At 35.2% G+C, this 13,426-nt stretch overlaps 1 protein-coding gene across 2 annotated transcripts in view; it reads left to right on the forward strand.

Annotated features, from left to right (window-relative positions):
- INTS4 (integrator complex subunit 4) overlaps positions 1 to 13,426 on the forward strand; it is a 159,794-nt gene that overhangs the window by 84,647 nt on the left and 61,721 nt on the right. For both annotated transcript variants that reach the window (XM_036895474.2, XM_057507195.1), the window contains 3 exons: positions 509 to 629; positions 6,221 to 6,292; positions 8,611 to 8,785. In XM_036895474.2, coding sequence (XP_036751369.2) covers positions 509 to 629; positions 6,221 to 6,292; positions 8,611 to 8,785 — 368 coding nt within the window. The remainder of the gene's footprint in view (positions 1 to 508; positions 630 to 6,220; positions 6,293 to 8,610; positions 8,786 to 13,426) is intronic.

Here is a 13,426-nt window from a genome sequence, read left to right on the forward strand (position 1 = left end):
TGTAAGGAAAAATAAAGTGTTTTTCTTCCTTTTCAGTAAAGTGCTTGCTGAAATTGGAAATCCAGAATGAGTTAATAATAAACCTATAAATACCAAAAAAACAAAAAACGACTAATTGAAATTGCTTCTTCTTTTAGGACCAGATTTGCAAGTATGTTTTATATTGATTTATTCTGAGATTTACTATAATGACAGTAATGCAGTTAGAGAAAAGGCTTAAAGATGTAAAATACTCTGTGGCAGCTAGTTTTTGGTATCTTCAAAAATCTTTGAACCTTTGGTGGGTTAAGCACTTTTATTCAAGCCACTGAAAACTTGCAAGGCAACTAAAAGGGTGGTTCAGACTACCAGAGTGATTTGTTTACTCTGAAATGTATTCCATAGTTCTAGGATTAGAGTTATTCAGCTACTCATTTTCTATTTGTGCCAGTTTTTATTGGTCATTCTCAATTTACTGAAGCTGCAGCTTTAGGCTTATGTTTTTGTTGTTTCTTTTCTTTTAATTTAGCATTGTCCCAATCCCTTCTTCTAATGAAGAAATTCGCTTGGTTGATGATGCATTTGGAAAAATTTGTCACATGGTCAGCGATGGCTCCTGGGTTGTTCGAGTACAAGCTGCAAAGCTATTGGTAAGTTATACTTTCTTTAAAGAACATGTTGCCTGTTACGCTTGTACAAATATTTTGAGAAACTATACTTAGGGCCAGTGTAATCCACTTTTAGAAGCCCTAGTATTTATTAAAATAGAAAGACATGGCTCACTTTCCTATGGAGAAGTAGTAGTTTTTTAGAACTAGAAAGAATTTTAAAGATAATCCTGTATAACCTCATTAGCATATGAGATGGACAAGTCCTAGAGAAAAAGGAAAACAGTAATAAAAATAGTTGGTGCCATTTACTAAGCATATGTTAGGACCTAGATACTTTGCTATGAGGCCATTTATTCTTCACAAGAACCCACTAAGCTAGACACTATCATTCCTATTTTCTAGGCTCTGAGAAGTTAAGTAAATTATACAATTTATACAGACAGAAAGTTGTAGAATGAGATTCAGATACTAATCTCCTGATGTCTAGCCTAGTACTTTCCCTACTGCTTTGCCTTTGGGAACCCATAGTACATTTGTAAAAAAATTCACCTTTCGGAGAGAGATCTTAATAGAAGAATGAGTGTTGGACTGATACCCAGCCTTATTTTATAGCTGTGTTATCTTGGACATGTCACTTGATCTTAGTCTCATTTTCCCCATCTATTAAGTGGGTTATAATAGCTCTCATTTACCTCACAGTGGTGTCATGATGCTCAAATGTGTATGAACATGCTTATAAATTGTGAAATACTATACTATGTGGGGTGGTGGAAATGGTTATAGTGTATAAATATATTTATCTATAAAATTTTTTATAAATGTAACAGCAAGAAAATCTGAGATTCTTTTTGGATACTCCCATTTGAGGGCCTCCACCTCTACCAGTCTTGGTAAGATTGTTGGCTAAATACTTTGGACCTGGTTGTATGCACACAGATCTAGTGATAGCCCTAGTCCTGTCCCCATTATTTATGGAGTAACAGCTGACACTCATGGGAAGCATTTTCATGAAATTAGAAGGAATTTGGATGATTTGGATGTTTCCTACTTACAGATTATATTGCTTGTCCATACATAATAAAATGTAGAGTAACCCAATTATTAATTGATTTTATTTTTGAATTCATATTGTAAAGCTTTGATTGGTTTGTGAATATTCTAAAATTCATAACCATCCAGTCATTCATCAGATTCTTTGATTCAGCATTTAGTGGTTTGTGTGTGTATGTAATGTTTTTAGAGGAATAGTTCAATGATAAGTCTGCTTCTGAGTGAGTAGTTTAGAAAAGTAATGCTTAAAGTAGGATGATGCAGAATTTTCAGTTTTGTACCCTATAGGACCTGAAATATATTCATGTAAAGCTATATGGATAATGAATTACAGTGATGAAATCAAAGGGTTTGCTCTTGGATGACTCTAACTTGAGTCAGGTGCTTTATGTTACAATTTCAGTGATTTCAAGTCAGATCTACAAATTAAGTAATTATGTTTATACTGCAAAAGGAATTAATAATCTTATCTTGCTAATAATAATTATTACTATTTATTGAGTTCCTGGCCTACTATGCTAGACACTTTTAGTCATACACACATATACATGCACACACACCCACTTCCTTATACAAAAACACATGATGCATATATACATACACACATACACTCATATACATACTTTTTGCAAATAATTTCTAATCAACTTTTTGAGGTAGGCAATGTAATATTCATTTTATAAATAATAAAACTGACATTTAGAAAAGTGACGCCATTTGTCCAAGCCCACGTGATAGTAAATAACACTTCATTTTCTAAAGCTTGTGTAGGACTTCTTCCTAGTAAGGGTCCATTTACACATTGGAAGCTGTGGTTGTACAGTTAAGGCCCTGCTGGTTTACTAGTTCCTCTGTGTAAGTGAAGAGGTAAACCCCCACTCTAACTCTTAAGAGACAAAACTGATTCAGGTAAACTGCATATTTATATAGACACTGAGCATAGTCTGTGTCTTCAAAAGAATTGGTGGTTTGGTAGATTGACCCAGAGAGTCAGTCAGTTAGAATACCTGGTACTCCGAGAAAAGAGCACCTAACCACAGACACAGAAGACTTCTTGGAGGAGGTCATTTATGAACTGAGATTTGAATGATGAGTGCTAGTTACTAGGTAAAGAAGTAGGAAAGGAGAATATATGAGCAGAGACATAGAATGAGTACAATATTATTCATACTGAAAATATAATAAACTATAATATATTAAATCACTAGCAGTTTAATACTTCTTGGTGTGGGGGAATAATGGTCTATGTGGGGGATGTGCAAGAAGATAAAGCTTGAGAGGAGAGCAGAAGCCAAGTTGTTCAAGAATTAATAATAAGGTTTTAGACTTAAGTCCATCTTGCACAAAAAAAATAAGTAGTTTCATTCTTTTTGGCTGATAGGATGAAAAATTTCAGATATGGGCTGTATCAGAAAATTCAAAACTATGTAAAAAGTTGGTTCTCATTTATTTATAACTGCCCTAATGGGGCCAAGAAACTGGATTTCCAAGTTTATAGCTCCATGGGACTATTTGGAATAGTCACTTTGAAATTAATCATGGTAATTGGCATTCTATCTAGAATATGGTTCTTAGTTCAATGATTTCTTCTTAAAACGTTCAATTTCTCTTATTTAACAAAGGTTAAATCTTATTTATAAGCCTGCAGAAATCTTGGACTGTGAAAATTGCATTTTCAGACAGATTGTAGGTTTTTATGTTTGTCAGTCTGCCCCATGGTAGTCTTTCCTAGGGCAAATGCAGATGTCCTAGTGAGTGGCAGTTTTGTCTCACGTGGTAATCCATATTTTTTTTTTGGTCTGCTGCTCTTTATCACTTAATTGGGTAGAGGCTAGGAACCTGAAAACTGAAATAAACAAAGAGTGCATAAACTTATATTTTTATACTAGTTGAGCAGTTATTGCTCTGAAAGCAGATTCGACACATTTGTTAAATATCATGATTTTCTTAGTTCTATAAATGTAGGTTAAGTAGTGGTAGTAGTACATTTGGAGAGATCTTACCTGAATATATTTGTCTTGGTTAAAGTAGACAAGAATGTAGGTGTTTTTCTGATTGACAAGATGTACTTTAGATGAATTTGTTATCGTTTTGGTCCAGATCTGCTCCTTCAGTATTTTCATGAATGAAGCCGTCTTTTACCCAGAGGCATTTGGGAATTCTTTTTTTTTAATTAAAGTATCATTGATACACAGTCTGATGTTGGTTCAGACTGCACCACAGTGGTTCAGAAGTTGCCCATATTATTAAATCCTCACCCCTCTAGTGTGGTGACTGTCAACATGGTAAGATGTTACAGAACCACTGACCATACTTGCCATGCTGTACTACCGTCCCTGTGACCAACTTATATTGTGATTGCAAATTATTGTGCCCTCTTCACCTTCCCTCCTCATCCACCTCCACCCCACCCCCTTGATAACCACTAGTCCCTTCTCGGTGTCTGTGAGTCTGCTGCTATTTTGTTCCTTCTGTTTTGCTACTGCACAAACAAGTGAAATCATTTGGTATTTGTCTTTCTCCCCTTGGCTTATTTCACTGAGCATAATACCCTCTAGATCCATCCATGTTGTAAATGGGAGGAGTTCTTTTCTTTTTATGGCTGAATAATATTCCACTGTGTATATGTACCACATCTTCTTTATGGGAATTCTTTCAGGTGTCCTGTATCCACTAAGTCATCAACTCTTAATCAATTCTGCCTTCTTGACATCCATTGAATCTATCCTTCCTTATTTCTACTGGGCCTGTGTTGGTTCAGGTCTCAACATTTGTCAAGTGGATTATATACTACAGAGCTCTTGGTATTTGTGGATTTAAAATGGAAAGCTCCTTAAATAACACTAGAAATTTGTTACAAATAATAACACATAATTTTTGAGGCAGGAACTTGAATAGTACCCCTGCCTTACTGTGGTGTTGGGAGAGAGCTCAGCTGAAGGCATTGGAGGAAGGCATTGAGACTGTGATTATAGTAATTTACTGGAAAGTCATTATAACTGTTTTTTGTAGAAAAAACAAGTTCCCCTTAAAAAGCCAGCTGTTAATGCTGGTGGTAAAACTAAACTGAAAGTGAGAGGATCTTAAAAATTTAGAGTTCTTATGTATAAAATTAATGTCTTGAATTAAAAAATGAACGTTAGATTTGATATTGGCTCAGATTTGTAACAAACAAGGCCACCAACTGTTCCATGTAGAGATAAAAACCTGGTTTTGAAACTGCTAAGTCAAAACACTACAATTAATCTCCTAGAGTTGTAGGAAAAGTATTAACTTTGTTACAGATGTTCCCAAAGAACATGTAACTTTCTGTGGAAAATGTCATTGGAGAAAAAGTCTGAGCCTATATGAGCATTTCCATATTTACAACTTGGAAATTAGAGAGAAGGTCTCCAATATCTTCCTTAAGAATGCTTAGAACCTGCTCTAGTAGTCTCCTAACTGGTCTACTTCATTTTGATTCCTTCTAGTCCATTAATTACTTTGCTGCCAAGATGATGTTTACAAGGTATAAATCTGACTATACTTCTTCCTTAACTGAAATGAGCAAGTTACCCAATCTCTCTGCATCTAAAATTTGCATCTAAAAAAATGAGGCTAATGTACATTTTTAATGGGATTATGGGGAGGAGTAATTTTTAAAGTATATGTAAAATATTTTGTACTCCTATAAAATATTTTGAGCTCATTTGAAAAAGATTATCTGGTTATTATTCAGAAGGCAAACTCCTTACTCTGGCAAACAAGGCCCTTTGTGATATGATCCCTAATTAACTGTTCTTTCTCATTTTTGCCTCCCGACCCCCATCCTGTGTTCCAGTCAAAGAACCACTTGGTGTTTCCCACATGGCCTTCTCTGTTCATACATTTGCACTTGTGATTTTCGGTTCCCTGAATTCACCCCACCTTGCCTCCAATGCATACTGCTTGCTCTCTGAGTTCCCATAGCTCCCTTTATAAATGTGTATTATAGCGTTTATACCATAATACAGTTATCTCTATTTGTTGGTTTCCCTCACTAGTCTGTGAGCTCTTTGAATGTAGAATTGATGTTTTATTTTTGTTTTCCTGTTCCTGGTAACTAGGCATAAAATTGAATGGTTATTAAGTAAATGTTTGTTATATTGAATGAGTGAATGAATGACCAATGAAGGGAAAGAATGGAATGAAAAGGAATGGAGAGACAGTGGACAGTTGTGGTTAAGGCAAAGGATTCTGGAGGCTGGATTTATAGCCCAGCTCTGTAATTTACACTCTTTGTGACCTTGAATGAGTTACTTAATCTTTTTGTGCCTTGCTTTTTTTCTTTTTTCCCCCATATTAAAAATGGAACTAATAATAATATTTACTTGATGGGGGGACTAAGTGAGTTAATATATGAATAAACAGTGTACGGCACATAGATACTAGCTGCTGCTGCTCATGTTTTTTTTATTTTCCTAATTCAGAACCCATAGGCATCTTCACTATCAAGAATAAAGTTATCTTTATGCATTTATATTGGCTACAAACTTTGAATTTCAAGATAATGTTTAAATCTTAAAAGTTGTAAATTTGCTCTGGATTATTTTGTTTTACAGGGCTCTATGGAGCAAGTCAGTTCTCATTTCTTGGAGCAAACACTTGACAAGAAGCTGATGTCAGATCTGAGGGTAAATTGAACTCTTTGTTGTTTAAACTCTGTTTCTGTAACCAATGTCAGTGCAGCTATATGCAAAGTTGTGTTGATTTAATTTGCAGCCCATGCATTTGTCAAGTTAATGTAGGGTGACTAGACTACATTTTAATTTAAAATCTTAGTAAGTTGAACCAAATTACAAGTTACTTCATTAAATTTTAAGTTAATGAAACACTTTGTACAGGTTGTATTTTACAAAGAAGAGGCAAGATTACTAATTTGAAAAGATACATGCATCCTATGTTTATTGTAGCATTGTTTACAATAGCCAGGATATGGAAGCAACCTAAGTGTTAGGTAAAGAAGATATGGGGCACACACGCGTGCGCACGCGCGCGCGCGCGCGCACACACACACACATTAATATTACTCAGCCATAAAAAAGAATGAAATCTTGCCATTTGTGACAACATGGATAGATCTAGAGGGAATTACGCCAAGTGAAGTAAGTCAGAGAAAGACAAATTCACTTATATGTAGAATCTAAAAAATAAAATAAATACACTCATAAATACGGAGAAAAAATTGGTGATTGCCATAGAAGATGGGGGTTGGGGGATGGGCAAAATATGTGAAGGGGTTAAAGAGATACAAACCTCCAATTATAAAATAAACAAGTCCTAGAAGTACAGCATAGGGAATATAGTCAGTATAGGAATAACTGTTTGGTGACAGATGGGTACTATACTTAACTTAACTGTGGTCAGCAATTTTTTAAAGTCATAATTTTCAAATCACAATGTTGTATGCCCTAAACCAGTATGTTGTGTATCAGTTATACTTCAGTTAAAATGAAAAGAGTTAAGATTAACTTTCTGTTTCTTCATGAGATTGTATGACATCTCAGAACTACTTTTCAACAGCAGTTCCTATGGGAGAATGAATAAATTCTTTCCCTGAAATGTAACAAAATGCCTCTTGGAATGCCATTAAGCTTTGACTGTGATAGTTCTCTGGCATGGTTTCAGTACCAACTGAGTCTGAGAATATGATATGTACGTATTAAAGTAAGATATATCAACATCTTAATTTTTAAATTTCTAAGTGATAATAGTTACAGAATCTTTGATTAATAGAAGGAAAAGGAAGCAATTTACCCATATTCCAACTACTATAACACAGTAACTTTCATCTTGATATATTTTGATATATTTTTTATGCATGTTTTTAACATTGCATCATTGAATGCAGATAATTTTGTAGTCTGCTTTTTATATTTGTCACTACATATTTTTTTTTCATATTGCCAACTTCATATTAGTGTTTTCATGATGGCATAATATTCTGTTAAGTGGAAATACTATCACTTTTAGCCTTTTATTGTACATTTAGATTCTCCTAATTTTTTCACCATTATATATCACATAAAGAATATCATCCTCATGCATAATAGACCTGTTCTTCTTTTGAGTTCTTCCATGAGAAAAATTCTTAGTAATTGTTGAGGAGTTGATTATCTGTGCTTCATGAAACATTGCTATATGGCTTTCCTGAAGGGCATTGCTTTTATTTGAGGTTGGTGATTGATTGTTCTTTGTGTTTACTGGGGTGGAAGTATAAAAAAGGACATGTTTATGGTGAGTGGTGAGGGATTGTTAATGCAAGGGTTTCTAAGATGTCACAAGGTACAAACTTTATGACTGTAGGCTCAGGTGCCATATTTCAGCAGTACCTTTGAGATCATCAGCCATAGGATGACTTACACCAAGAAGGTTCCTAAGAGGCTGATGTGTAAGTAGAATGGTAATTAACATTTATGATGAGAATATAATTGTCAAGTGGTCTGGATATTTACTTTAGCTGACTAGTATATTCCCCCTTAGGCAATCTGTGCAGAAAGTGGATTTACAGGAAGGGTGCTTTGTGAGTACAGTGTTAATCAAAAATTGAGCACAGAGCTTGTCAAATAGAGACTACTTTTTTCTACTGGGACTGAAATAGTTCTTTTCTAGGGCCAGTGTATTATCTACCCCAGACAGTGGTTGGAGGGACACTGTCACTGCCTCGCTGGTTCTTCTTTTCCTGTTTGCATGGCAGATGTAATCACCTGGCTGATCAACATATTCTTTTGCTGTCTTTAATAAGTTTACTATCAGCTATGATAGACCTGCAAACCTTTGGTTTTACTTTACATTGAATTTGCATTTTTCTATGCTGATCTATTGAGTTTTTTTTTTTAGGGTGTAATTCTCAGAGAGCAGTCTTATTTCTTACCTTCCCAAGTTCTCAGAGTACATTTCACTGATCCCTAATGAACCTCCTGCAAGTGGTAATTATTGGTGTCTTCCACAGAGGAAACGTACTGCACATGAGCGTGCCAAGGAGCTTTACAGTTCAGGGGAGTTTTCCAGTGGCAGGAAGTGGGGAGATGATGCTCCCAAGGAAGAAGTAGATACGGGTGCTGTGAACTTGATTGAGTCAGGAGCTTGTGGAGCCTTTGTTCATGGATTGGAAGATGAAATGTATGGTAAGTGTGACTGTATAATAGTAACAGTGCCCAATTACTGAGTGGCTTCATTCATATCTAGATTAATGGGTTTTTTTTTTCAGTCTTTCAAAGATGTTTCACAGTTTGCTAGTTTGCATTGTTTCTGTTGATAAATCTGCTGGATTTTTAAAATATTTGTTCTGTACATGTATCTTTTTTTTTCTAGCTGTCTTTAAGATCTTCTCTTTACCACTCATTTTAAGTGATTTAATTCTAATATGTCTTGGTGTAGTTTTTTTTCTTTGTTTCTTGTGCTTGGGTTTTGCTGAGTTTCTTGGAGCTATGTGTTTATAGTTTTTATAAGATTTGGAAAATCTTTGGCTATTATTTCTTTAAATATTTTTCTGGTCCCGTGCTCCACTGGGGACTCCAGTTACACATATGTTAGGGTATTGAGGTTGTTCTTTGGCACATTGGTGCTATTCATTTTTTCCTAGTTTTTTTCCTCTTTTTTTCATTTTGGATAATATTTATTGCTTTGTATGGGAGTTCACTAATCTTTTCTTCTGCATTGTCTAATCTGCTGTTAATTCCATCCAGCGTATTTTTCATCTCAGACGTTGTTTGATTAGAAGTTTATTAGGTGAATTTAATAATGTGTGTAATGTGTTGTATACTTAAAACCAGTATATTGCATAGAAGTATATTTCAATTAAAAAAAAAAGTTATTAGAATTTAGAAGTTTGGTTAGAATTTGAGGTATCTTCCAGGTATCTACTTAATATGTTTAATATTTTCTCTAACATTGTCAACAGAGGATGCATTTACAATAACCATCCTAATGTCCTTGTCTACTAGGTCTACTAATTGTATTGTGTAATTCCTAGGTTGGTTTTGACTGATTGATTTTTCTCCTCATTATGGATTATATTTTCCCGCTTCTATATATGCCTAGTAATTTTTGGATACCACCCATTGTGAATTTTGCTTTGTTAGGTGTTACATTGACCTGGGAGTCACTATTACATTACTATACACTATTACATTACTATAAATATTCTTGAGCTTTGTTGTTGGAAGTGGTTATTTCAGGTTTTATTTTTTAAGCTTGTTTAGATGGGACCCAAGCATTTTAGTCTAGGGCTTATTTTTCTCCATTATTGAGAGAAACTCTTGCTGAAAATGAAACAAACAGTTGTAGACCATGTGTGAACTTTGGAGATTGTTCGTTTTCATCCTGTTTAATGGTTCTTTCTCAGACCTTGGATACTTTCATCATAGATCAGAATGCAGCTCATGATTGAAGGAGGACCTTCTGCCGATCTCCCAAACTTGCTCTTTCTGTGCAGTTCTTTCCTTTCTGGGACTTTGAACTCTACCACATTGACTGTTTCCAGACTCCCAGGTCTATCTTCTGAACTCTGGGAGACCTGTTACCTGGAAATTTTCTCTAGACAGTAAACTGGTATAATTTAGTTTGCCATCTCTCAGGAATAACTGCCCTTTATTTCTTGATGTCCAATGTGTTGAATACTGTTGTTTCATATATTTTGACTCTATTTTTAGCTATTTCAGATAGAAAAATAAATCTGGTCCATGTTATTCCATCTTAGCCAGTAATAGAAATTCTGCAAAGCTCTTACGATTTCCATAATATGATGCTATCTCACATAGATCATAGAATGTCAGTGCTTTGAGATGACTGATTTCAACTTGCTCATTTACAGTCAGGGTAACAGACTTGGGGAGATAATGTTGATTGTCCAAACTTCATAGTACATTTGTGTCAGAGGATTAGAACTCAGTTTTTTTAAATGCCTATGAGAAATTACCTCAGAATAGAATTTCTTCTTAGATGGGCAAGGAAATTACTTTTGAAAGACAATTTTCTGTTAGTAGATATAAGACTTAGGATACACTATCCAATTTCCTACAAGGGTTTCTGTGCACAGGTATACCCCTGCTTTCTGAAAGTTCATATTACGCCACTTCCTTTTTATGAAAGACCTACTAAAAGACATCCAGAGAGGATTTTCACTTTTACGAAAAAAGCTATCACCATCCTAAAAATGTAGGACTTTCATAATAGGGAAGTGGCATAATGTGAACTTACGGAAAGCAGGGGATAGCCTTCACTTATGACATTTCGGCTTAGGAACGGTTTCATAGGAATTATTCTACTTCCAGATAGTGGGGAAAAGTATAGAAATTAGTTAAAGCTACCTCTGCATTTTTGTTCTCTATGAACCTGATACATGAATTACAATTTAAATAACATTAGATTAATAAAGGAGTCAGGTTGCTAAAACCCATTTTATCCTAAGACAAGTATCTGGAACCTATTTAATTTAGTTTCTTCTACATTTTTGTTTTGTTTAGTTTCTACAACTGGATTTCATTACTGTATTTATGTGGTTTAGTTCTAATTTTCAGTTTGTCACTAAGGTTTAATTAAAGGAACTTTGGAAAGTGAATAGATCATAACTGTTACCAGATATGGCAGTTTTCTAATTTTATCATATTTATAAAATTCTGGGTAAATTAGGGTTTTAAGGGACACACTGATGGAAATGAAATGGAGCCTTATTTCATTGGCTGGAGACTCTAGTATCATACATACTTTTAGTTCGCTATTCCATGTTCTTTTTCCTTCCTGGGCTCTGTGCTTCTTCTGCATGTTCTTTTTTTTTTTTTTTTTTTTTTTTTTTTATTGAAGGGTAGTTGACAACAGCATTGCATTACATTAGTTTCAGGTGTACAACACAGCGACTCAACATTTATATACATGATATTTCTAGGTACCAGGTATCACCATACCAAGTTGTTACAATATCTTGACTATATTCCTTATGCTATACATTACATCCCGGTTACTTATTTATTTTACAATTGGAAGTGTGTTTATATATATATATTGTGAGGGCATCTCTCATATTTATTGATCAAATAGTTGTTAACCACAACAAATCTCTGTATAGGGGGGTCAATACTCAATGCACAATCATTAATCCACCCCAAGCCCAATTTTCGTCAGTCTCCAATCTTCTGATGCATAACGAACAAGTTCTTACATGGAGTACAAATTCTTACATAGTGAATAAGTTACATGGTGAACAGTGCAAGGGCAGTCATCACAGAAGCTTTCGGTTTTGTTAATGCATTATGAACTATACACAGTCAGTTCAAATATGAATATTCATTTGATTTTTAAACCTGATTTATATGTGGATACCACATTTCTCTATTATTATTATTTTTAATAAAATGCTGAAGTGGTAGGTAGATACGAGATAAAGGTAGAAAACAGAGTTTAGTGTTGTAAGAGAGCAAATGTAGATGATCAGGTGTGTGCCTGTAGACTATGTGTTAATCCGCGCTAGACGAGGGCAATAAACATCCATGTATGCAGAAGATTTCTCTCAGAACATGAGGGGGGAGGTTCTAAGCCTCACCTCTGCTGCTCCCCATTTTCTCACCAGATGGCCCCCTGCGACTGTGCCTGTCTTAGGTTGTTCCTCCCTTGAGGAATCTTACCCGTCTCTGGCTAACCAGTCATCTTCCGGGGCCATACAGGGAAATGTTAAGTTGGAAAGTGAGAGAGAAGCCTTATCGTTTGAAAAGGTTAGCTTTTTACTTCTTTGCATATTTATGCCCTGTGGCTTCTATGCCCAGCATTTGTCTTGAGGTGTCTTTACCACTTGGAAGAATTATGATACTCGGTAAGTTCGACATGTGGCATGAGTTCTATTTAAAGGTTGTGATTAGGTAGGAAGAAGAAAAGCTACAGAAGTAGCAGGCAGAAGAAAACCTGGGAAGATTGATTATTTCTTTGACATATCTTCTTGTAGAGTAACTTCAGCATGGATAGGTTTTACACGACTAATTAAATTGTGCACACACATTAACATAATAGGAATATAGTTACCTAACCAAAGCATACCTGTAATTACCAGCCATCTCCAGTGAAACCAAGAAAACCAGTTAGGCACCTTAGGCATTTGTGAAAACTTATCTATGATATGGTGGATATTGTCCGACTGAACTTAAACAGTCTGAGAGAAATCAGACAAATTAAAACACCCCATTCCTGGGGACTGTTCATATCCCATATGTTCTTTTAAAGATAAATAGTCTGTGGTTGTAAGATTTTGGAGTGCTACGATTTGCACTTCTCCTAATTCTTGGTTGAGTTCCAACAGTATAGATCCAGTCCAATTTTTGTTTTACTGCATGCACAGGCCAGCTTAGATATCTCCTTCCTCATTCCCACGGCAAGTCCAGGAACTGGTGGGATGAGTGCATCTACAGCTGTAGCAGTGCGTGGATCTTTGTTGGGGTTTTTTGATGATCATCTTCTGGCATGAGTCTTCCAGAGAGTGCTGATGTTGGAAGTTCTTTTTCATATCGTATCTTAGTTCATTTTCGGGGTAGCCAAATTAGGCTTTGATCCTCTGTATAAACACAAACAGACCCTTTGCCTACACTTTTATATGTCCTTTATATCATTGTGTAGAACTCATTAGAGGTCACCACATAGGAACTGCATTTTTTTTTTTAATCATTAATCTACACTTACATGACAAATACTTTGTTTACTAGGCTCTCCCCTATACCAGGTCCCCCCTATATACTCCTTTACAGTCACTGTCCATAAGCGTAGCAACCTGTTGTAGAATCACT

Source organism: Manis pentadactyla, chromosome 9, assembly GCF_030020395.1.
Source record: "Manis pentadactyla isolate mManPen7 chromosome 9, mManPen7.hap1, whole genome shotgun sequence".
Taxonomy (NCBI): domain Eukaryota; kingdom Metazoa; phylum Chordata; class Mammalia; order Pholidota; family Manidae; genus Manis; species Manis pentadactyla.